The sequence below is a fragment of the Hylobates moloch genome, unplaced genomic scaffold, assembly GCF_009828535.3.
Source record: "Hylobates moloch isolate HMO894 unplaced genomic scaffold, HMol_V3 SCAFFOLD_1, whole genome shotgun sequence".
NCBI classification, from domain to species: Eukaryota; Metazoa; Chordata; class Mammalia; order Primates; family Hylobatidae; genus Hylobates; species Hylobates moloch.
Genome location: NW_026652276.1, coordinates 222246851 through 222272804, shown reverse-complemented (window position 1 = coordinate 222272804; position 25954 = coordinate 222246851). Strand labels below are relative to the sequence as shown.

General features: G+C 46.3%; 1 protein-coding gene across 1 annotated transcript in view; it reads right to left on the bottom strand.

Annotated features, from left to right (window-relative positions):
• TMEM178B (transmembrane protein 178B) overlaps nt 1-25954 on the bottom strand; it is a 422945-nt gene that overhangs the window by 281756 nt on the left and 115235 nt on the right. The window contains exon 2 of the mRNA XM_032761962.2: nt 1342-1455. Coding sequence (XP_032617853.1) covers nt 1342-1455 — 114 coding nt within the window. The remainder of the gene's footprint in view (nt 1-1341; nt 1456-25954) is intronic.

Here is a 25954-nt window from a genome sequence, read left to right as displayed (position 1 = left end):
AATTAAATATGTGGTATGCTTAGCTCAATGCCAGCACATGGGAATCCTCTTCGAACATTAGCTCTCCATCCCCATGTGCTGCTTAGTGTCTCTAGTAATGGATAAAGCTTGTAGGGGAAACAGCCTGGTGAATGCTGTCTCATCCATTGGCACCTGCTCTATCATTTCAGGCCAGGAGTATTTAGTGACAATCATCTGGACACGCAGCCACAATATACTTCTTGAAACCAATGAATGATTGTTCTGTTTAATTTTACTTGTCTCTTGCACCTCTCACTCCCACCCCAAGCTGTGGTGGTTTAATTAAAGCCAATCCCAAAAGTAGAATACACCTGGTGGACCTAATCCAACGAAAAAGACAACTAAGCACCTATAGGTGAAGCACCTATAGGAGAAGAGAGATGTTTTCCACCTAGAGATCTACTATCTTCAAAGTTTACCAATTAAGGGGTCTTCACTATCAGGAAACAATAAAAGAATCCTCCTTCACATATAGATGAAAACAGAATCTTAACCTTTCAAAATCTGGTGAAAAAAGATGGACTATGAATGCATGACAAATCAGCAGAGGCTGCATGAACTTGCTGACAGTAAGAATGTGTCAGCCTGAAGAACTGTGCCTGCAGGAAGGAGAGCTCTCCTGCCACAGACAGGCAATGTATCCCAATGGAGCAGAAAAGTAAAAATAGCCAACAAACTCTGTTTGCTCATTAACTAACCCTCTCGTTATCATTTAAGTCTCTGAGGATCCCTGGCCAAGAAATGCCCTAACCAATGCACACAGATATTCTGATCTTTGCTGAGGAATTGCACATGAACCAGGGTTCCAAAACCTATCATTTGAGGTAAACAGTAGCTTTAAAGACCAGATCCTACTTCTTAGTGACCCACCCAGATGAAAATCTCCAATGTGATGCATCCTGCAACCACCAGCTGGTCTCATCCTTTACAAATGCAACCCAAGGGACTAACAGGTTACCACAATAATATTCCAAGCAACTTGGAGACAGGCTGGAATTATTAATAAATACCAAGAGTTGGTTCAGTCAGGTAGGTGAAATCTTACATGCCTACCAGGGTAGTGAAATAAGATGGCTGTCTAATTGCTAGTTGTTTTGATGGTTGGTTCTTTCTTTAATTTTAGAAGCAAACTCCCCAAATTTATTATGCAATCAAAACCAACTGAGGCAATTCTAACCCAAAGATACTGACACTTTACGGAACCATCTCAATGTTCTGAGACCATCCACAGATCCCAGAAGGAGGCACATCCAATCCTCCAATCCCTCCAAAGGGGACCTCACAGCACAGTCACAGCCACTGAGACTCAGGTGCACTTACGTAGGGCATGCCACTCATCCTGACGGATGGTCTTCGTGATATTGAAAGTGAGGTTCCTGGGGATGGTTGCTGAGGAGTAGTGGTATTTGATGTACGTGCATCGCTCAATTTCTCCTAGAAAAGAGAGACAGGAAACAAAATGTTAAGGAAGGAGCAACCACATCTGGACTAGTTCTGGGATTAATTTTTCCATCCTGGAGAAGAAGACTTATTTCATATTGGGCCTGGTGACAACTACAGAAAGACAATACCTTCAACTCAAAGAGCAAGAGAGTAGAACTACAATCAAATAGCATTGATTTAGATGGAAAAATACGTCTTTGGGATCACGCAGAGGTGCGAAGAACCAATGTTTAGGCTGATAGCAGATTGTCTAACATTCCCAAGAAAATCAACTTTCAAGTCAAGAGAGGAAGTTTGGCATCAAAGGACATCAACAGTTTCCACCCAGGGACCAGCAGAGAGCAGGATTTGTTAAGCCTTAATGATATCATTTGTGCTTTGAGCACACACAATTTTCTGGAATGGTGAGCTGCGGGAATGGTGGGTGGGGGCCTCTATCCTCCCATCCTCATCCTCCCAACCTCACCTCTGAACACAAAGCACTCAGATCAATCCATGTGTCTCTTTTTTCTTTTTTTTTGAGACGGAGTCTCGCTGTCGCCCAGGCTGGAGTGCAGTGGCACAATCTCGGCTCACTGCAAGCTCCGCCTCCCGGGTTCACGCCATTCTCCTGCCTCAGCCTCTCCGAGTAGCTGGGACTACAGGCGCCCATCAACACGCCCGGCTAATTTTTTTGTAGTTTTAGTAGAGACGGGGTTTCACCGTGGTCTCGATCTCCTGACCTCGTGATCCGCCCGCCTCGGCCTCCCAAAGTGCTGGGATCACAAGCGTAAGCCACCGCGCCCAGCCCCATGTCTCTTTGAACTAGTCTCTTTTCAGGTTTCTTGAACAAAATTTTGATTTATTAATAGACTCAACACCAATCAAAGCATGCTTTACTAGTCGATTGTCAAAATAGATCTTAGATTGTCAAATTTAGATCTTAGGGCAGAGATTCTCAAAGTGTTGTCCCAGGACTGGCAACATCAGCTCAGCATTCCATAGGAACTTGCTACAAATGCAACTTCTCAGGCTCAACCCCAGACCTACTGAGTCAAACTAGGAAGTAGAGCCTGGCAATCTGAATTTAAATGAGCCCTCCAGGGATTTTATTACACACTTAAGTTTGAGAACCACTGCCTTGGAGAAACTAACAGAATTGCCAGTGCATTAATGCATAAATCCACCCTTTATGTCTGCAAATTCCAAAAGGAAGGCACGACGGGGAGCTCTTCCCCCATTACTTTTGGTTTCTCACAGCCATATCTATTGACGCTTGTTCATCTGGGGGATATAAAGACTCAATGTCAGAGCATTGTGAAGAATCAGGAAAGGGGTGATTTTTAAAGGTTAGGGGGTTTTAAATTTGGTTTTGCACCTGAATGGATTTTGATGGTAATCCATTTTGCACCCCACTGATTTTCAATTTATAAGTGGTGGCACATGATTGAATTGTTTGACCCCCTGGCCCATTGTCAGCAGGGAAACTGCAATTGGTGAAGTGCAATAATTTAGACAGTGCCTCATGAAACCGATGCCTTATTGTAAATCATATCTGGACAACTGCCCAGTTGCCTGTAATTGGCAGACGCTCCTCCCATGAGACTGACGCTGTCCAAGAGGCAGGTTCTAGAGAGTAGTATGCACTCTTCCTGCATCTTCCATTTTTCAACTTTTCTGCCTCTTTTCCTTTAGCCCACAAGCATCCTGAAGCCTCTCACATGTTCCCAGCATTCCCACTAAGCACACCTCCTCCTCATACCTTCATCCTGTCATCCTCCGTCCTTAACTTGCAAAACTTGTTGAAAAAGGAGTCTACCAGCCAGTCTCCACTTCCTCCATTCACATTCACACCTCCAACCCCACACGCTCTAATTTCCATAACAATTTCCATTAATAGCATCACCTCCCATCCAGTCTACATCATAAATCCTGCAGTCATTGCGAATGCTGCCTCCTCTTCAAGGGCGCCCCGCCTTCCTGACATCCAGCTGGTCACCAAATTCTGCCAGGTCTACTTCAGAAATGTCCCTAGAGTCCAGCACCTACTCTCTGTCTCCCCTCCTCCTGTAGTAGTTGTCCTGATACAGTCAACAACCACATTGTTTAAGGACTTATGAGATAGGAGGGACTCACCAAGGCTCTGTAGACCACTGGTTTCCAACTTTACTTATGCTATGGTGCACACACAGAAGATGTTTACAAGGCACCCTGGAGTGAACGGATGAGGCTGCCCATGGCTCTGTCCAGGCTCCTAGGGCACTGAAGGAGCCAGGGTTTCCACCACACCTGGAACCTATTTATGGGTTCTGGACTTATTCCACCAGCGGGAAACTCTGTTATGGATATCATCTCATTTAATCATTTAATCCATTCTACAACCAAATTAAGTAGGCATTACCATCCTCATCCCTATTTTTTTAATTTTTACTGATTGATTGATTGAGAGAGAGTTTTGCTCTTGTTGCCCAGGCTGGAGTGCAACAGCGCGATCTCGGCTCACCGCAACCTCTGCCTCCCGGGTTCAAGCAATTCTCCTGCCTCAGCCCCTGAGTAGCTGGGATTACAAGCATGTGCCACCACATCCAGCTAATTTTGTATTTTTGGTAGAGATGGGGTTTCTCCAGGTTGGTCAGGCTGGTCTCGAACTCCCGACCTCAGGTGATCCGCCCGCCTCAGCCTCCCAAAGTGCTGGGATTACAGGCATGAGCCACAGCATCCGGCCCCTCATCCCTAGTTTTTAATGGGAAAGTGGAGGCATGAGGAGATTAAATGACTCACCCAAGGAGGTAGCAGTGCCAAGATTAAAACCCAGGACTGTCTAACCAGAGAGCCTCCTCTACCAGGCCACCCTCCCACGTGGAGTGTATGCTATAAAGGAAAATGTGATAATGTCACACCCTAGTCACAGGCCCTCTGTTGGCCTCTTTACACACAGTATAAACCCTACACTCCTCAGGCATAAACTCCCAGCTCCCTTCAGGCCTCAACCTTCACATACCCCAGGCTCCAGCCAGGTGAACCCCCCACCTTACCCTGAATATGCCATATTCACTCCTGACTTAGCATCTATTCTCCTTCCTGCCTTTCTTTCCCTTAGGATGAGTAAACATCTACTCATCCTAAGAGATGGCTCAAATGGCAGTTTCTCAGCAAAGTCTTCCTTGCATCTAGATTGCACCCCAGCAGCAGGCATTCCACCAGCAGCTTCCCTGTTTCTGTCCTTCCTGCAGCAAACACACTCCTGCACTGTGATTTATCTGTTTACATGCCTCACTCCCCGATTAGATTATGAGTTTCTCAAGGGCAGGGATGTTGTCTTATTCATTCATCTTTATCTACCCAGCCCCTAGCACAAAGTAAGCACCAATAACATGTGCTTTGAGGAAAGAAATGAATAATACGAGGTATTCTTTGTAAGACTGCAGTGGGCAAAGAATCCAACTGCTTTTATTACATGCAAGGAATTAAAATAATTGAGGCAAATTAGAATCTAATGAATTAAAGGAGGTGATTGCTGCAGAACTCTGAGTCTATAGCAAACGCCTCTTCCCTGCCTGGACAATACAAGCAGAGGCTTATTAATCACAGTGAGGTAGAAGAAAATGGCATGTGATCACAGAACAGTGTCTCAATGTACTTGGTAAATGTAGGCCCAGGGCAACTAGGTCAATGGTTTTGGGGGAGAAAAAAGGAATCAAAGAAAGAGGAAAGGAAGATATAAAGGGTAGAAGGTTGTAACAAGAATACCATCATGCCTTGGACATGTGCAGTTGGGCAGGTTGTGTCCTGCACAAGGGCACTTCCCAGGGATACCTGGGCACTGAAACCCAGCTGCTGCTCTGCTGGCCAAACCTTGCACCCTGCTGGGGGGTGTTGGGGGCTGCCCCTGCCAGAAGGTCTGCCTTTGTCTCACTTGCACAATGCTGCCTTACGAGCTAGCAGCAGCCCTACCTACAATAATTTCAAGATTCAACAAAACACCTCCAAGACCCAGCCTTGGGACACAAAACCAGGTCCCACTGGGAACGGCCAGATTGGTGACTCCCTCTTGTGTGAGGAAAGTACCTGATTTCTTAGCTCAGGTCAGATTCTCTCAGCCTCAACAGAAACTCAACAAGTTGCCACTGGTTCCAGGCAGGCTGGAGCCAGCTCCTTTAACCTCCTCCAACCGCAGCCCAGCCAGCCAGAGAGGGAAGAGGCCCTTGACATTCAGCAAGAGCAAGAAGCCAACCCACAGGCACTGCAGGTGACTGGCTGGGGAGCCTGCCTAGAGCAGCCACCACAGCCCCGCTGCAGGCCCTCACTATTTGCTTTGCCTGGGGGATTACAAGCATCCTGTCTCTGACAGCAATTAAATTTGAAAGATTCAAATATTGCCTAAAAAGAAAAGCAAAATATTTATCCATGTGTCTGCAGGTCCTGTCAGTGTGCTGGGCTTTTGTAAATACAGGAACCATCTGGGCACCAAATAAGTAGGCCCAGAATGTGGGCTGCCTAATACAAACAGGTTTTCCTGCAGCACACAATGCAGAGGGGCTACCTGGAAGGAAGGACAAGCCCTTCTTCACCAAACTCCTGCATCCCAGCCCAGAGTCTCCGTTCTCCCTCTAGAAGCCTCAGGTGGGGGAGGACTGGCTGGTTGAGATCCCATCCGTGGCTCCTTCCTGTGGCCCCTGTGGGAGACTTATTTATTTATTTAAAAGAGACTGGGTCTCACTATGTCACCCAGGCTGGAATGCAGTGGCATAATCATAGCTTACTACAGCCTGGAGCTCCTGGGCTCAAGTGATTCTCCCACCTCAGCCTCTGCAATAGCTGGGACTACAGGCACATGCCACCATGTCCAGTTAATTTTTTTTTTTTTTAGTAGAGACAGGATCTCACTATATTGCCCAGGCGGGTCTCAAACTCTTAGGCTCAAGCGATCTGCCCACCTCAGTCTCCTAAATTGCTGGGATTACAGGCATGAGCCACCACACCTTGCCTTTTCTTATGTTTTGTAGAGATGGGGTCTCACTATATTGCTCAGGCTGGTCTCAGATTCCTGTGCTTAAGAGATCCTTCCACCTCTGCCTCCCAAAGTGCTAGGAGTACAGGCGTGAACCACCAACCCTGGCCTGGTGGGACACTTTAAACCCTCAGTCATGCTCTGCCTTCTGAGCTAGTAACCCCTCCTGCCCATATATCAGGGTCATAGCAAGCCACAGGTAATTAAGGAGAGTTTCAAAAAAGGACAATTTAACCCAACAGCAAAAGAACAACCTGATTAAAAAATGGGGAAAGGATTTGAACAGACATTTCTCCAAAGGCAATGGCATTCAAATGGCCAACAGGGAAAGATGCCCAAGATCACTAATCACCAGGGAAATGCAAGTTGAAACCACAAGGGGATATCACCTCATGCCTGTTAGGATGGCTATTATCAAAATAAACAAATAAATACATCATATTGGCGAGGAGGCGGAGAAAGCGAAACCCTTGCATGCTATTGGTGGGAATGTAAATCAGTGCAGCCACTGTGGGGCTCAGTATGGTGGTTCCTCAAAAAATTACGAATGATCTAGCAATCTTACTCTTGGGCATATATCCAAAACAATTGAAATCACTATCTCAAATAGATACCTGCACTCCTGTGTTCATTGCAGCATTATTCACGATAGCCAAAACATACAAGCAACCTAAATGTCTATCAGCAGATGAAGGATAAGGGAAAGGTGTATCCATGCGATATCCAATATTGCATCCCTACAATGCCACATAATCGGTCTTTAAAAAGAAGGGAAGCTTGCTGCATGCGACGACCATAGGTTAACCTAGACATTACGCTAAGTGAATAAGCCAGTCATAGAAGGGCAAATACTGCATGATTCCACTTATATGAATTCTCTAAACCAGTCAAACTCATAGAAACAGAGAGGGGAATGGTAGTTGCCAGGGGCTGGAGAGTGGGAGAAATGGGGAGATGCCATTCAACAGATACAAATTTCAGTTGTGCAAGATAAATAAGAGATCTGCTGTATAACCTTGTGCCTATAGTTAATAATACTATTATACACTCGAAAATCTGTTAAGAGAGTAGATCTCATGTTAAATGTCCTTACTACATTAACAGCAAAACAGGGAGGGCAATTTACAAAGCTAAACACAGAGTAGGAAGAGACCAGTGAAGGATGGTGCAAAGGACCCAGGGCTGGCAACAGAAGCAGCTGGTATGACCCCAAGGCCTGGAGGGGCAGAGAAGGGGAAGCGGTCACCAGGACCTGGCAAGGGTGGCCATATGGACAGAGATGATGCAGCCTTTGGCGGACAGTCACAGCCAACCTGCGGTGAGGTGGCAGGGAGGAAACACCCGACCTCTCACTGCTCCAACCTTCAATCTCCCGTCAGTGCCTCCCAGTAGCACAACCCAAACTAGAAGCCGGAGGGTAGGTCAGAGCTCAGAGCAGGTACAGAAGACAGAGGCCAGGTTGGAAAGGCAGACAAAACATCCAGCTCATTCCTCTCTTTCTCCAGGGCTCTTCCTCTCACATCTCCCCTCGCTCTTCCACTTCCAAATACATCACTCTAGCTTCCACTTAGTCAAATGCTAGCACATTCTTCCTTCCTAGAGGTCCCTGGTGGCAAAGGGAGACATGGAGAAGCATCAGTGGGAAGAGACTCTTCCATTACTTTTTCTCCATCTCAAGTTTTCTAAGACCCAAGCATAGCATGACAATTCACATCAAGTACTAAGTCTGGTCCCTGCACATAGTAAGAGCTCAATAAATATTAGTTATTCTTATCAGTTGCTGTCCTAAGACTACTTTAAGGGGACATGAACACAGGAACTCAGAAATAATATTACTGAAATGTTTGCATCATGCTATAAACACAGATCTATGTCTATCAAGTATAAATTTTCACACACAGTAGCCCCAGAAGGCTGGTGGAGCAAGAGTTCTGATGTACGGAAACAGAGACCAAGGAAGGGAGGGTGCCAGAGATGGCACAGAAACTGCGTGCAGTGACACTGAATTCTGAAGTCTGGTCATACCTACAGCAATGCCAGCAGGCAGTTTTTCTCCCACATGTATCAGCTCTCGGCAATCCAGGGCTTCCTAAGTGCTTGTCAAAGAAGTCTATCACTCAAGGGTAATATATATTAAGCAGGGCCCTTCTAGGCAGAGTGGTTTTAGAGGCAGTGCTGGGACCTAACTTCAACCCATCTAAAATTATCTTCCGTAAACAAATGCTGTCGTACTTTATATCTCCATTACAGAGTCATTCCTTTGGATCAAATATTGTTCTCCTGGACACCCATCGTTAAAGCTCTTCAAAATAAGTCTGAAGGGCTGAGATCCCAGATCCCCTTCCTCCAGAGGGAGGGCCCCTCAGCTACAGAGGATGCCTAGAGAGCAAAGATGCTGAGAAAGGATGAAGCACCCAGGGCAAAGGCAAGGCCCTAAACTACTCACAACGGCACCTGGGCACCTGGTGCTGACAGGGTGGCTGAGGAAGAATTGAAATGTGGGAACTCGCTCCACCCATCACTTTACAAGTGGTGAGATGGGATTGCCATGTGATGGCCCAACGTATTTAGGAGAAATTGGGTTAAACAAAGTATAAACGGCTTCCTTATTGCAGGACTTCAAGAGTTTTTAATATACATTGTGACTCCCCCAAAAAGGGACAGTTAGAGCAGATTTTCCTAGACTCCTTTATTCCCAAATCCTTTTTTATTCAAAGGACAGTTTCCAGCACTAGACAGAGTTTATCAAAATCAGAAATCGGTCTAAGTGCTGTGGCTCAGCCTGTAATCCCAGGACTTTGGGAGGCCAAAGTGGAAGGATCGCTTGAGGCCAGGAGTTCAAGACGAGCTTGGGCAATAGAGTGAGACCCCGTCCCTATAAAAAAAACTTTTAAAAATTAGCCGAGTGTGGTGTTGCACACCTGTGGTCTTAGCTACTCGAAAGGCTGGGGTGGGAGGATTGCTTGAGCCCAGGAGTGTGAGGCTTCAGTGAGCTGTGATCACACCACCACACTCCAGCCTGGGTGGCAGAGCAAGATCCTGTCTCTTAAAAAAAAGTCAGAAGCCATTTCTTTTGTTTACATTCGTACAGCAATGGGCACATAGGAAGCCCTGAGTTATATTTGGATGAGTGAAAAATGGACATCGAGGCCTGCTATTGATCAAATGATCTACTAGGTAAATTGAGTAATGGCTCCAAGTGTCTGCTGCTCTCTTCTCCGAAGCCATATCTGAGAGCTACCAGCAAAGCCATACCAGGGTTGAATTCCCACCCACAAGCTGTGTTTACACAATGTCTTAAAATGAGTCTGGCATCTGTGGACAAAACTAGTGCAATCGCCCTCAGTGTCCTGTGCCACATCCCCTCCGTTCACCTCCGATTCTGGCTGAAGCTGCAGTGGACGCTCCTGGGAAAGCTGATAGTGCCCACAGCAAGTGCCCAGCAGCCCTCCCTGCCTCCACTCCCTTCCCAAGTCCACTGAGCCCATGCTGAGCAACTACAGGAAAGCAGCTCTCAACCAAGGGGGTGACAGGGGTGACAGATGGAGAGCAACAGCCCCGTCCTTTGGGAGACTAGTTATGAGATGCTTTCTCACAGTTTCTCACAATTCCCCCTGGAATTGAACCTGATGCTCACAGTAGTCACTGGCTCAACCTCACCTTCTTGACTGGCTTCTCCTCCTTCCGGTCTCACGCTTCCAGCTCCTGCCCACCTGCTTCCCTCAGAGTCCCCGTCACAAGCTCTACTTTTGGAAGAACCCAAACTAAGAACGATGACCTAGAGGAGTGTAGCGGACAGGTTTACATGCTTGAAAAAGGAACTGGTACAATTTAGTCTTGCGGTTACTTCGAAGGATCCTATGAGCACTGTTGGATGAGGTAGGCTTTCTCTTCCTTTTTGGTTCCCCCGAGGCCCTTTCCTCTCTTGGTATTCACCCATCTACAGGCACAGGGATGGACTCCAGTAGTCCAGGACACACTACTGGACCACATCTGAGAGTCCGTGTGTTTCCTCCACCCCAGAGTTCCTTTTTTTAAAAGAAACAAAAATCTATTCAATGCCGACCACATGCCGGAGGCTCCCGTATTATCCCATGCTGTCCTCGTGACAACCCCAGGAGGGGATATTCTAGGACTAGCCCTGTTTGACAAAAGAGGCCTCCAGGCCTTCATCTGTGCCAGCCAGGGGAAAAGCTGGGATGCAGAGTCTGGCCTCACTAACCCAGGTATGTGCTTTCCAGTGTGAGTGCAGCAGTTTCAGATACCACGGCTATAAGGATTCACTGTTGGGTGGAAGATTTGTTGGGAACAAGGGTTATATTTGCAGCCATAGTACCTTGTACATGGAAGGAACTCAATACATCCACTGATGAGGAAAGAAAGAAAGGGAGGAAGGAAGGGACATCGTCCATGTCCGAAATGTTGCTCACCTTTCCACGGTGACAATGCCCGGAGTGTCCAGCCCACGTGGGGTCTCCCAGTGGCACATGCTGGCCTCTGCCCACCACAGTGTCAGCCTTTAGGACTTGACGCTGTCTCACCCAATGGGCTGACAGTTCTTAGACTTTCTAGCCCGAGGCCTGGCTAATCCCCTGCACTTAATATACGGAAGATTAAATCAAAAGAAGAAAGAGCACATGGAAAAAAACCACCAACAAAAAAAGACAAAACCAGTTAGAGATTTAAGGCTCAGGCTTCGTCTCCTCTTTAAAGAGCATTTTCTCAAAAAAGAAAAAAGTTAAAATAACATCTTAGCAGGGAGATTTTTCTTTAGCACATTAGGAAGGCCATTTATCAGATGCCTTCGCATTATCACATTGGATTCTTCAGAAGACCACGAGAGTTGGGTGGAGGAACACAGGAGTCTAGGGGCTTAAAGATTGGAGATGAAAAGGGAAACTCTGTCGGTGATGAAAGGGGCAGGAAGCAAACCAGGAATATTCTGGGGCTTCAAAGTGGGCAAACCATGCTGGTGGTTCCCACACCCCCCACAGCCCTGTCCCCAAATGGGGCAGAAATGGGAGAGGCGGAGAAGGCACACCCTTGGCAACCTCCACCAAGACCGGCAATGTTGACAGGAGCTCTCCCTATTTAAAAGGCAACTCTTCACAAAAGCTTATTTCAAGAAATCTCCACACCCCACCTCCCCCACGTCTTCTCTTTAGCGCCTTCTGCTCCTCCCAGATGTTCTGAGCCCAAGGATTTGCAAGGCTTATAGCTGCTGCAGGCCCAGCCAGAAAGAAGGTTTTATTTTCTTCATACTGAGGAAAAGTGTTATCTACGTTTTTATTTTCAATGCTTTCAAATGCATTCCATTTTGTATGCTTTGTTTTTTTGTGCTGCCATATCAATGTGGCCTTTTAATGTTGTTTTGTATGCATTGCGTAGACTGAGTCCTAAATATTTAATTTCTCTCCATTCTATGTTACATAAATGTTTGTTATGAGAGGTGCTCAGGGGACTCTCCTCATTACACACATGGAATTTCATTTTCGAAACCTGTCACCCCACCATCATGTTTCTGACCCCGTTACCCTGCCCCTAAACACCTTCTGCTGGTTCTATTGCAACACGTTTATTATATATTCATCATGTATTTCTATCTATGGTAAAAGCTCTGAGATAGAGGAGCTTGTGTTTTTCACCTTTGTGGTCCTGATGGTCAAAATGATGCTTTGAGTACTGTTATTCATTTTAACAATAGCTTCTGTTTAATGAATACTTTCTGTGTACTAGGTACTGTGCACAGAACTGTTTTATTCATTTGTTTAATGCTAAAAGGTGCATTATTATCCCCACTCATATATGAAGACTGAGAAGCTTAGAGATATATCCTTATCAAAAGTGCATAGCTATTAGGTGGCAGAGGTGGGATTCCAATCCACCTAACACACTCTTAAGTATGCCCTGCCACACATGTGAAAAGAACTTGGGAAATACCAGTCTCTTCTGAAAGAAAGCAGGAGATCTTCCAAGGTTTTATATTGGAAACATATAAAGTAAAACTTTTCCATTTGCAGGGATTTTCAGCACCTACAGACTCTGCTGCTCTTATCAGAGTAAGACAAAATGTTTGCTTCCATAGCTCCCCTAACAAGCTGGAGAGAAGATAGCTCCGCAGTAACACAGCGCACAGAAGTGAAGGAGAGCTCAGAGTGCTCACTAGCCTGCATCTGACGTCTTAAGTCTCAGCCACATTCCTGTCCCCATTCCCAGGACAAGCCACTTACCAGCAGGAGCCTTTGGGGCTCACCCTCTCAAAGCCTCTATTTCATCATCTGCAAAATACTGATGGTAATAATAGCACACACCTCAGAAAACAGATGAGGAATAAAGGAGATAACCCATATAAAACCTGCTCCATGGTGAGCCATCAGTAACATCCCCTTCCCATACAACAGCCCATAAATATTTAAAGACAATGCTTATGCCCCCCACCCCCACCCCCACGTCTCCTTTTCTTCCAGCTGAACACTTCCCGGCTCCCCCAGCTACACAGTCACAAAACCCATTACTACACTGGCCATCCTCCAGGTTGTCTGTGGTTGAGAATCTTCCCCAGGGTCACACAGAGCACTGGGTACAGTCACTCCTGTGCACAGTCAGACCTGTGCAAACCCAGTAGGGCCACCGGCTCCCAGGTCTGGTGTCACAGCTCTGGCCATGTGGCCTGGCCTCCTCTTAGCTTTGTGGGCTGCTGTGTGCCGGTGCTGTCACCCGAGGGGATGGCGCCGACGTGGTTTCCTCCAACAAAGCTATTCAGCCAGCTCTGCCCCTTCATGTACATGGGCAGCTGTCTTTTCTCATTTTTCAGTTTTTTTTAATATTTTGATTTGTTACCTCAGTGTAGGATCTTCTATTTGTTCCAGCCCCTGAAAAAAAATTTTGGATTGTGATTCTGTCATTCTACAAATTAGCAATTAGTCCCACATGCTGCATCAGCAGGCCATCCCCATCCTCGCCAAGTCATCGCTAAAATCTTTCCACAGGGCGGTGCTGGAGGCAGAACTCTACCCGAGCACACACACAAAGCCTTGTCGTGACCCGAAATCAAGCAGTTAGGAGAAAGCGCTTTGGGTGCCATCATTCTGCTGCCAGGAACTCAGCTCCCTCCCTGATCTGCCTCCACACGTTCCTGTTTTGTCCACCTGGATGTCATGAGAGACCTTGCCCACACTGTTCACCCCTATCAGTCTGTCTAAGAACCGTATCCAAAAAGGGAATGAGGTCAGCTTGGCATGGCTTGTTCACTCTGCCGGTATCACCACTTTCTCACTGTGTGCTCACCCACCATCTGTTTAATAAGCCTTTTGGACAGCTTTCCAGGGCTCCCTCTAACTGGGCTGCTTGTCCACATTCACGGAATCCCCTGATAGTGCTCTCTTTCATTGAAAATCTAGACACCAGTCACCTGCCTCCAGGCTCACAGCACTTTTCATTCCACAGCTCCTTCAAGCCATCCTGTCTCCCGCCACAACCAGGACAGACCCATTAGAAAAACAACCTCTCAGCCCCACTAGAAAAACCACCTCGGAAAAACCATGTCCCCTACAACCAGGACAGCCCCACTAGAAAAATCACCTTTGCATTCCACAGCTCCCTTAAGCCATCCTGTCTACCCCGGCAACCAGGACAGCCCCACTAGAAAAGCCACCTCTACCTGTGCTTCCACATCATCGGGTGGTTAGCATTCCAACTAAGAAATAAAAATAGGCCAGGCACAGTGGCTCACAACCATCATCCCAACATTTTGGGAAGCCAAGGCAGGAGAATCACTTGAGCCCAGGGGTTCAAGACCAGCCTGGGCAACACAGTGAGACTCTGTCTACAAAAATTTTAATTTTTTTGAGATGGAGTGTCGCTCTGTCACCCAGGCTGGAGTGCAGTGATGCGATCTCAGCTCACTGCAAGCTCTGCCTCCCGGGTTCATGCCATTCTCCTGCCTCAGCCTCTCAAGTAGCTGGGACTACAGGCGCCCGCCACCACGCTCAGCTAATTTTTTATATTTTTAGTAGAGATGGGGTTTCACCACGTTAGCCAGGATGGTCCCGATCTCCTAACCTCATGATCCACCTGCCTCGGCCTCCCAAAGTAAGTGCTGGGATTACAGGCGTGAGCCACCACGCCCTGCCAAAAAAATTTTTTTAATTAGCCAGGCATGGTGGCCTGCACCTCAGCTTCTTGGAGGCTGAGGCAAGAGGATGGCTTGAGTCCAGGAGTTCATGGTTAAAGTGAGCTATGATGGCACCATGGCACTCCAGCCTAAGTGACAGAGCAAGACCCTGTCTCAAAGAAGAAAAAAGAGAGAGAGAGAGAGAAGGAAGGAAAAAGGAAGCAAAGGAGAAAGGAAGAAAATAAGAAAGGAATAAAGAGAGAGAACCAACCTCCCCACTGGGGGACCACCAGGCACCTCTCCCACTACAACGGATGGAGATCTTCCCCAAATTATGCCGGATGGCTTCCATTCCTCTGCCTTACCATTGCATTTGCTAACCAGGTTCTTTTCATTCCTTTATCAAGAGACTCTTTCTTAACTAAAGCACCTAGGAGGTTGCCATTACTACTAATGGCAGAAACCGCAGTTACTTTTGCAGCAACCTGTAACATTTCACAGGCTTCTGCTGTAAAGTTCACCTCATCTTCAGTGGGAGCTACCACCTTTTTATCCTAATTCCTTTTTTCCTGCATTCTGAATGCCTTTGCCCCTTTTCTGAGTTTTTTTGCATGTTTTAAACAAGACATTTTTAAATGTCATTACATAGTCGCTTCTTCACAAGAGGAAATAAAGAATGAGCTGTCACCGTCTGTGCCCCTCATGGCCCATCCTGCCTGCGTGTTTTTGGCTGCTTTTTCCCCACTTCGCTCATGTATTTTCCAGCCTGAAACAGACTTCTTGGGAAAGAATGAGAAGGTGAGGTATGGCTTTGGATTACCATCTAGGGTGTAGTAAATAATCTATCCCTTATTCCCATCACATCCCTAATGACCTTTGGGAAAGTTCAGAGCCGCGAGCTGCCACCACCCCGCCTGCGGCCCCACACGCCCGGTGCAGACACCCGGCGCAGCTCCTCCAGGTACAGTTTCAGCCAGTGGAAGAATCATCCATCTCCAGGCTCTGACAGACAAACGAGGCGAGAAGGAGACCAGATCTGGTTTTTCACTGGAAAACAATGAGCTCATGCTTTCTCTCTGGGGACCCAGGAAGTGGAGACAGATCTGGAGATGGGAGACAGTGATGGAGGCAGGCAGAGGCGATGAAGGATGGGCCGGGAAGAGAAAGGAGGCCAGTCTGGCACTTTTTTAATGTCACTTTTGATAAGAATCCCCAGCTCTCAGGCCAGAGGGAAACATCCATTTTCTTTAAATTAAGGATTCAGCATGAGGCAGTTGTCCTAAAGGAAAGGGACGAAGAGAAGATAAACAGACTTGGAAATTCGTCATTCCTGCTTCTTCAGAGAAAAGTAAAATGATTGTTCATGAGTCACCAGAATTGCAGATGCCAGGACAGAGATGGCTTTCTTGGGCTCTGCTGCCGCCACCTCTGGGTGTGGCTTTGGGACCTGATGGCAGACACTCTGCTGGCCAGCTTCTCCCCAGTCAAGTCTGCCTCCCCTGGGTATGCACCTCTAGAAGGCCAAGGCCAGGCATTTCCTACAGACTGAGCTCAATAAAAATGAGAGGATTCAGACAGCCACCCAGATGCTTCCAAATAGCTGAATGAATGTTTAGTTTCAGCTAGGGAAAAAAAAATGCATATCACTGAGTTTTCCACTTTTCCTTTGAAAAGGGAGTCACATAATGCTGATTTTCCTTTTTACCAGTTAATTCAGAGAGAGAGAGAGAAAGAAGAGATTAGGGAAGAACTGGGGGGAACTGAGTTGTACTTGAGAAACACAATTCAGATGATTGCCTATTTTCCTCTTCAACCTGTTATATGCCTTAGCTAAAACTTGAATGGAAACTGGCAGGGTGTGGTGGCTCATGCCTGTAATCCTAGCACTGTGGGAGGCTGAGGTTGCTGGATCACCTGAGGTCAGGAGTTCGAGACCAGCTTGGCCATCATGGTGAAACCCCATCTCTACTAAAAATACAAAAAAATTAGCCAGGTGTGGTGGTGCATGCCTATAATCCAGCTACTCGGGAGGCTGAGGCAGGAGAATTGCTTGAACCCAGGAGGTGGAGGTTACAGTGAGCCAAGATCACGCCACTGCACTCCAGCCGGGGCAAGAGAATGAGACTCCATCTCAAAAACAAAAAACAAAAAAACTTGAATGGAAACTAAAGATCACAGACAGAACATAGAACCCCCAAATAGATGAATTATGTTTCTCTTTATACCTCTGTCTACTCGCAATATTGATTATTTCCATGTTTAAGTTAAATGGCTTGGCTAGATTACAGATGTTAATTAAAGTATTAACTTGTCCTGACTCCCTAGTTGCAATGAAATTCAAAAACAGAACTGAAAAAAGGAATAGCAACTTATTCACTCTTTTCCTCCTGTGTCCTGCAGCACTATGCAGAATAAAGAGCGTGGGTGCTGGAGCCAATTTGCCATGGGTTCTAACCCTGGCTTTAAGAATCCCTAGATATGGGATCTTGGCCAAATTAATGAAGCCCTCTCTCTATACCCAAGTGTTTTTATTTTAAAATGGTGTGGTGCAAGTATCTACCCCCTTAGGGATATTGTGAGAATTCAATAAGTTTATATAGGTAAAGCACTTTGTGCCTGGTATGTCATAAGCAATCCACAATTGTTATTGCTATTATTATACTATGGCACCATTTGGGACACAGATTATATATGTCAGACACCATGAATGTCCTTTAAGATATGCAGCAAGCACAAATCTGTCATGGTTTAACAAAAGAAATGAATGTCTGGGAGACAGCTTCCTATCATCCTCTCTTCTTCTGGCCTCAGTTACTGATCTCAGTTTCTTTCTCAGCCATGTTGCTGGCATCTCACCCCATCCCCACTCACAGCCCAAGGCAGCATCTCCCATTACGCTGTAACCCTGGCTGTGTCCTACCATCCTACTCCTGGCTCAAGGACTGAGCCTACTGTGCCCTGATTTCCAGCCCCCTTGAAGACCAATTACACCAATGAGCTTCTCCAGCACATCTCCTCCATGCATGCACGAGATCCTCAAGACATGAAAGCAGAAACATGGCTGCAGTTGCTCGGCACCAAATGTAGTCTGATATTGGATGCACCCAGGGGAGTCATGATTTAGGACTCACCTTTGACCTGCAAAGGTGATACGGGTTAGTTAAACAAGTGTCCCCTAACCCCCAACCCTTAGCTCTAACCTGATGAGTCCAAGCCAAGATGGAATTTATTATTTTTTAACTTTCAGAAACGTTGCTCCACATTCCACTTCCCAATCAAAACAGCAAACCTAACAGATTATATCAAGACTTGGTAAAGACAGGGGAAATAGAAACTTCCAGACACTGTTATTTGGACTGTTCCAAACACTTGACAAAATCAGGTAGAAATGTATATGCCCTATGGCCCACATTTACAGCCCCTCAACAAACTCCTACATGTGTGCCTAAGGAGGACATATATACAAGGATATTCAATACAGCATTGCTTGCAAAAAAGAGTGAAAACCAAATATCCAAAAAAGAGTGAAAACCAAAAAAAAGTGGAAAAGTAAAAGGTGGTCACATTCACATGATAGAATATTATAGAGTCATTAAAATAAATGAACTAGAACTGTGTGTGTGCGTGCACATGTGTGTGTGTGTATAATGATAGATCTCAAAATATAATATGAAAAGCAAATAGAACTGCAGATTGATACATACAGTATCATACTGATATGGTTTGGCTGCGTCCCCACCCAAATCTCAACTTGAATTGTATCTCCCAGAATTCCCATGTGTTGTGGGAGGGACCCAGGGGGAGGTAATTGAATCATGGGATCCGGTCTTTCCTGTGCTATTCTTGTGATAGTGAATAAGTCTCCTGAGATCTCATGGGTTTATCGGGGGTTTCTACTTTTGCTTCTTCCTCATTTTCTCTTGCTGCTGCCACGTAAGAAGTGCCTTTCGCCTCCTGCCATGATTCTGAGGCCTCCCCAGCCATGTGGAACTGTAAGTTCATTTAAACCTCTTTTTCTTCCCAGTCTTGGGTATGTCTATCAGCAGTGTGAAAATGAACTAATATAGTAAATTGGTACCAGTAGAGTGGGGTGTTGCTGAAAAGATACCTGAAAATGTGGAAGCAACTTTGGAACTGGGTAACAGGCAGAGGTTGGAACAGTTTGGAGGGCTCGGAAGAAGACAGGAAAATGTGGGAAAATTTAGAACTTTCTAGAGACTTGTTGAATGGCTTTGCCCAAAATGCTATATGGACAATAAGGTCCATATAGCGATATGGACAATAAGGTCTAGGCTGAGGTGGTCTTAGCTGGAGATAAGGAACTTCTTGGGAACTGGAGTAAAGGTGACTCCCGTTATGTTTTAGCAAAGAGACTGGCAGCATTTTGCCCCTGCCTGAGAGATTTGTGGAACTTTGAACTTGAGAAAGATAACTTAGGGTATCTGATGGAAGAAATTCCTAAGCAGCAAAGCATTCAAGAGGTGACTTGGGTACCGCTAAAGGCATTCAGTTTTATGAGGAAAGCAGAGCATAACAGTTTGGAAAATTTGCAGCCTAACTAGGTGATAGAAAAGAAAAACCCATTTTCTTGGGAGAAATTCAAGCCAGCTGCAGAAATGTGCATAAACAGCAAAGAGCCTAATGTTAATCCTCAAGACCATGGGGAAAATGTCTCCAGGCCATGTCAGAGATCTTCATGGCAGCCCCTCCCATCACAGGCCTGGAGGCCCAAGAAGAAAAAGTGGTTTCATGGGCCAAGCCCAGGGTCCCCGTGCTGTGTGCAGCCTAGGGACTTGGTGCCCTGTGTCCCAGCCACTCCAGCTGTGGTTGAAAGGGGCCAATGTACAGGTTGGGTGTTGCTTCAGAGGGTGGAAGCCCCAAGCCTTGGCAGCTTCCATGTGGTGTTGGGTCTGTGGGTACACAGAAGTCAAGAATTGAGGTTGGGGAACCTGCATCCAGACTTCAGAAGATGTATGGAAATGCCTGGATGCCCAGGCAAAAGTTTGCTGCAGGGGTGGGGCCCTCATGGAGAACCTCTGCTAGGGCAGTGTGTAAGGGAAATGTGGGGTCGGAGATCCCATACAGAGTTATCTACTGGGGTACTGCCTAGTGGAGCTGTGAGAAGAGGGCCACCGTCCTCCAGAACCCAGAATAGTAGATCCACTGACAGCTTGCATCACGTACCTAGAAAAGCCGCAGACACTCAACACCAGCCCATGAAAGCTGCCGGTGGGGAGGCTGAACCCTGCAAAGCCACAGGGGCAGAGCTTCCCAAATCCATGGGAACCCACTTCTAGCATCAGCCTGACCTGGATGTGAGACATGGCGTCAAAGGAGATCACTTTGGAGCTTTAACATTTGACTGACTGCCCTGCTGGATTTCAGACTTGCGTGGCCCCTGTAGCCCCTTTGTTTTGGCCAATTTCTCCCATTTGAAATGGCTGTATTTAGCCAATACCTGTATCCCCATTGTATCTAGGAAGTAACTAGCTTGCTTTTGAATTTACAGGCTCATAGGCAGAAGAGGCTTGCATTGTCTCTTTGAGATGTGAACTTTTGGGTAATTGCTGAAATAAGACTTCAGGGGACTGCTGGGAAGGCATGATTGGTTTTGAAATGTGAGGACATGAGATTTGAAGAGGCCAGGGGTGGAATGATATGGTTTGGCTGTGTCCCCACCCAAATCTCAACTTGAATTGTATCTCCCAGAACTCCCAGGTGTTGTGGGAGGGACCCAGGGGGAGGTAATTGAATCATGGGGTCTGGTCTTTCCCATGCTATTCTTTTGATAGTGAATACGTCTCATGAGATCTGATGGGTTTATCAGGGGGTTCTGCTTTTGCTTCTTCCTCATTTTTTCTTGTTGCTGCCAAGTAAGAAGTATATGAGGTAGCCTGAGGCCAGCCCACAAGGCCCGGAATGGCATATGAGGAGTCTGCACCTCACTCAACAGGAAACAGAAGTACTTTGAGGGCCAGAACTGGGCAGGGTCCTGCAGGAGGCTCTTGGAACTGGCAGCAGGGCATTCAGGGAAGAACCTGGGCTGGGGCTGTTGTGCTTGTCCAGGCACCAGAGTGGGGGCCTGAGTATGGCTGCAGACATGGGCAGGGTGGATGCCCATGCCCTCTATCTAATTGTTCCACTCTGGCCATGGTCTCTGCTTACCTCCAACTCCTCTGCCCGTCCTCCAGCCAAGTCCTACCCCTGCAGCCTGCTTCTCCTGTGAGGCAGTGGCCCAAGCATCCTCTGCCTCTAGCCCCTCTGCTAAACAACCCCTGCTCTTGGAGTTGGAGGTAAGCAGAGACCATGGCAGGGTGGATGCACAGGAGCCCATCCAGTCTACACTTGGCTTCCAGGTCCCCTTGAAGTTGACTGCTCCTTGCAGGGATGGGCCCGGCCTAGGCCTCCCTGCACACTGTGCTCACCCTTCTCCCGCAGCAGAATCCAACAGCCACTCTCACTTCCCAAACATAAGAGCTAAGAGGTGGCAAGTTGGTACCCCCTGGGACCTCAGGCATCCAGACAGAGTGAGTGGAGAGGAGCAAATCGTGCTGACGGAGTCACCTGACCCTGGAAGGGCTGCCCAACTCCTCCATATAAGCATATTATTCCCATGACTCCAGGGGCCCCTTAGGTTTTGCATTCAGGGCCTCTCTGAGATCAGAAGCCAGCACACAGAAGCAGAGAGAGCTAAGACAGATAGCTGTCTCTTATCTAGTTTCGCAAGGCCTCAGGTTGCCACCCCATTCACTGCGGTGAACAGAACTGGTGCTGCAGGAGCCTCGCCAGGAAGTCTTCTCAGGGGAACTCAGGATCACAAAAGCACAGCCAAGAGCAGGAGTGGTTCAGCAGAGGGGCTGGAGGCGGAGGATGCTAGGGCCACCGCCTCATAGGAGAAGCAGGCTGCAGGGGCAGGGCTTGGTTGGAGGATGGGCAGAGGAGTTGGAGGTAAGCAGAGACCATGGCCAGAGTGGAACAATTAGATAGAGGGCATGGGCAGCTAACACTGGAGACATTTCCACTTTCCTACATTTTTTCCTGCTTACAGAAGATGGAATACATTAAGATTTTTAAAATAAAAATAAATATCAAATCGTAAGATGCTTCCCCCCTGGGAATTAGGACTTCAAAACGCACATCGCAGAGATGTTTGTGGAATAAAGTGGCAGATATGAAACCACCAAAGCAAGTGATGTCTAAGCACTGAAATAGACTGAAGTAAACACCTAAAAATGAAGACCACTGGCTGGGCATGGTGGCTCACGCCTGTAATCCCAGCACTTTGGGAGGCCGAGGTGGGTGGATCACCTAAGGTCAGGAGATCGAGACCATCCTGGCTAACATGGTGAAACCCTATCTCTACTAAAAATACAAAAAAATTAGTCAGGTGTGGCGGCACGTGCCTGTAGTTCCAGCCACTCAGGAGGCTGGGGCAAGAGCCTGGCAATGAGCCAAGATTGCCCCACTGTACTCCAGCCTGGGCAACAGAGTGAGACTCTGTCAAAAAAAAAAAAAATGCATGGAGAGTCCCTATTCCTTCCCATCTCTCATTCCAAGTTGCAGCAGCTCCCAGTTAGCTCCTGGAATATCTGCCTTGGTGCTTCTTTCTGCTGGACCGCCCACCCCCACCTCTCCCTTCCCCAGCTGCGTGGCCTATCTCCCCCTCCACATCCTGACAGTCCTTTTCTAACCTCTGGTGTCTCTGCTGATCTTGGTCACTCCCTGCAGACCTGGAGCCCTCTGCCTGTCCTCTCTCTATAGCTACTTGGTGCTTCTTCCCCAGCAGGGCTCTGCCTTTCTCTGCTGCTTAGGTGATAGAAGAACTGGGCCGGAATTCAGAAAATCCAGCTCAATTTAAAACATGGGAATTTACTATATAGTAATAGTGGCATCTCAAATCAGTAAGGGAAATGATGGTTTATTTAATAAATGATATTCAGTAAACTGGATAGCCCTCTGGGAAAAATAAAATAAAATTGAAGGCATGCTTTGCCCCTTAAACCAGGGTAAATTCCAAATGGATCAAATATTTGTTTGGAAAATTTTAAGTCACAAAGCATTGGAAGAAAACAGGATTAAAATCTTTTTATAGCCAAAAAGAAAAAAAGCCTTTGCAACTATTACCCAAAATCCATAAAAGAAAATACTGATAAATTTGAATATGTAAAAATACAAAATTTCACATAGCAAAACCTACCATAAGCAAAATCAAAAAACAAACTGAGAGGAATACTTGCAACTCACATCACAAAGAACTCATTTGCTGCAAAGATTAAAAAAGCACCTACAACTGATAAGAAAAAGATCAACCAATACAATTTTAAAATGAGCAAAAGATAGGAACAGAAAGTTCATGGAAATACAAATGTCACTTAAACATATGAAAAGATACTCAAGAGCACTCAAAATAAGACAGCTACAGATTAAATCTACACTGAATGTCATTTGTAACTATCATTCTGGCCAAGGCCCGGAAGCAGGGTTGATGGCAGTGGTGAGATGTGGAGAACCAGACACTGTTGTGAGTTGCCGTTGGAGTGTAAATTTTGTAAATTTGTTCAGCCTCTCTGGAGGGCAATCCATCAGGATCTCTCAAAATTACAAAGCCTCAATTTGACCCAGAAATTCCACATTCAGTAATTTATCCAAGAGATGTTTCACAGGTGTGAAATGACAGATGTACAAGGTTATTCATTGCCACTTTGCTCATAAGAGCAACCTAAATTTCCATCAATAGGAGAATGAATAAATTATGGTACATGCATGCAATGGAAGGCAATACAGCCACTTAAAAATAGACAAGACTCTTTAGAAACTGATATGGAAAGCCTTACCAGATAAATTAAATGAAAATAAGCAAGGTGTAATATATACAGTAAGTCCTTACTTAATGTCATTGATAGGTTCCTGGAAACTGGCTTTAAGCGAAATGATGTATAATGAAACCAGTTATTTTTTCTCATCAGTATTATAATGAAACAACATTATTCAAGGACCTGATGTATGTTGCTTCACTTAAAATTGCAGTTTCCAAGAACCTATTGATGATGTTAAGTGAGGACTCAGTATACCACTTTTATGTAAAAAAAAGGGAAAGAGGTGACAAATATAAATATAGATGAATAGGTATATGCTTGCCTATGCATAAAACATCTCTGGATGCAAACTAGTAATATTGGTTGTCTACAGAAGGATACTTGGGAGTTTGGGAAAATGAGAGGGAAAGAAACATTGCTTGTACAGATGGTCCCCAACTTAAGATAGTTTGACTTAGATTGTTCAACTTTACCATGGTGTGAAAGTGATAGACTTCAGTAGAAACCGTATGTCAAGTGCCCATATGACCAACTTGTTTTTTACTTTCAAAACAGTATTCAGTAAATTACATGAGCTGGGCATGGTGGCTCCTGCCTGTAATCCCAACATCTTGAGAGGCCGAGGTGGGAGGATCACTCGAGCCCAGGAGTTCAAGACCAGCCTGGGCAACATAGAGAGCCTTCATCTCTATAAAAAAAAAAAAATTAGCCACAGTGGCACACGACTGTAGTCCCAGCTACTTGGGAGACTGAAGTGCGGGAATCGCTTGAGCCCAGGAGGTCAAGGCTACAGTGAGCTGTGATCACACCCCTGTACTCCAGCCTGGGCAACAGAACAAGACCTTGTCTAAAAGAAAAAAAAAAAAAAAAAAAGTTACATGAGATATCCAACACTTTGTTATAAAATAGGCCTTGTGTTAGATGATTTTGCCCAACTGCAGGCTAATGTAAGTGTTCTGAGCACAGTTAAGGTAGGCTAAGCTAAGCTATGATGTTTGATAGGTTAGGTATATTAAGTGCATTTTCTACTGCTGATATTTTCAACTTATGATGGGTTGATCAGGACAAAACCTCATCATAAGTCAAGGAGCATCTGTTTATCCTTTTATGCTTTTAAGACATTAAACCATGTGAATGTATTGCCTATTTTTTAAACGTTGATTATAATGCTAAAAAACAAAACAAGGTGAAGTTAAAATCATAAAAAAGAATATGGGTCTGTTCCAGCTCTGCCCAGGATGATGTGGGGATGGCCAGTTCCCCTCTCTGAACCTCAGACTCTGAGCCTTGCCCTTCAGGGTTCCACACTCACAGCTGCACAGGGCCCAGCATCCCTGGTGGTTCTTGGTCAAGACCATCCAGTTTCCAGCACTCAGAGCCCTCCTCTCCCCACAACTTTGGCCACCCCTCTCTAAACTCCAAGGCAGGGCTGACCTTTCCCAGAGAGACGTTACAATGGCTGACACAGTCAGGATGCCGCTCAGGCTGATGTGGGAGCCAGCTCTGTCATTGCCACCACGAACTCTGCCCTGACCTTGTATACCAGTCGCCCTGACTTTATATACCAGACTGGGTAACTGGGCCTCTGCTTTATTCTCCCATGACCAGGGCCTGACTGTGATGACCGCTTCAGTCACCAGTCTCCCTAAGCTGAGGACTCCACCTTCTGGAATCCTGGCCTCAGAAGAACTTCAGAGGCTTGGTCCCTGGCTGCCAGACCTAGGAACTGACCCAATAGTCTACAGGCCACCCTTAAGTTCCTGCTGCTCTGCCTGTCTGCTATCTGCCCACCCACCAGCATCGGCCCACAGGCTGGGCTCAGCTATTCATTCCTGACTCCAGAGTGCCCTGGAAGGGTTTCCTCTACTCTGGGTGCCACTGCATGGGAAAGTTCTGCCTTCACTCAATGCTTCACGTGGCCAATCCATTAGAGCTTTGCTCTTGGAAACAGGCCTTCAAGTCTTTCCCTCTGGCTACATTCTAGTACAATGCAGTGAGGGATTCTCTTTTGTCATTTGATGTTCATTCTGGGTTATATTCAAACAGCTCAGAAAGCCTCTTATGATGTCCAGGTACCACAGCTGTCTGAAAGACGAAACATGGCTTCATTGTAGACCTTCAGAGCTACACTGGCTCCACCACTCTGTCTTTCCAAAGGACACTGTGACCTCCTCAGTTTGGGCTTCTGATTCCTTGTCAACTAATTCAGCATCAGGCCATGTGGCCTTGGACCTTCCTCAGGCAGCTGGATTCAGGGACACCTTCTAGCTCAGCATTACCAATGAATAACGTTGGCTCTTTTCAGGGTTTCTCAGGTTTGGGTAAGTCTGTGACCTTGATTCTCTCCAGGCTTATCTTCAATCCGCAGCGCATCCCAGACTTTGCAAAGCAGCCTGTAATTTTTGTGTGTCCTCTCGTGTGAGTACTTCAAGGTCACAATCACCAGCACAGAGCAATCAGCTCTCAGATGACTGTCTTAATGGATGTTGTTTGCAGCTTATCCTAACTAGAATGTAAGCTTATTTCTGTTTTATCTCCTCATAACACCTAGGGAAGCACAAGGCCTGCATA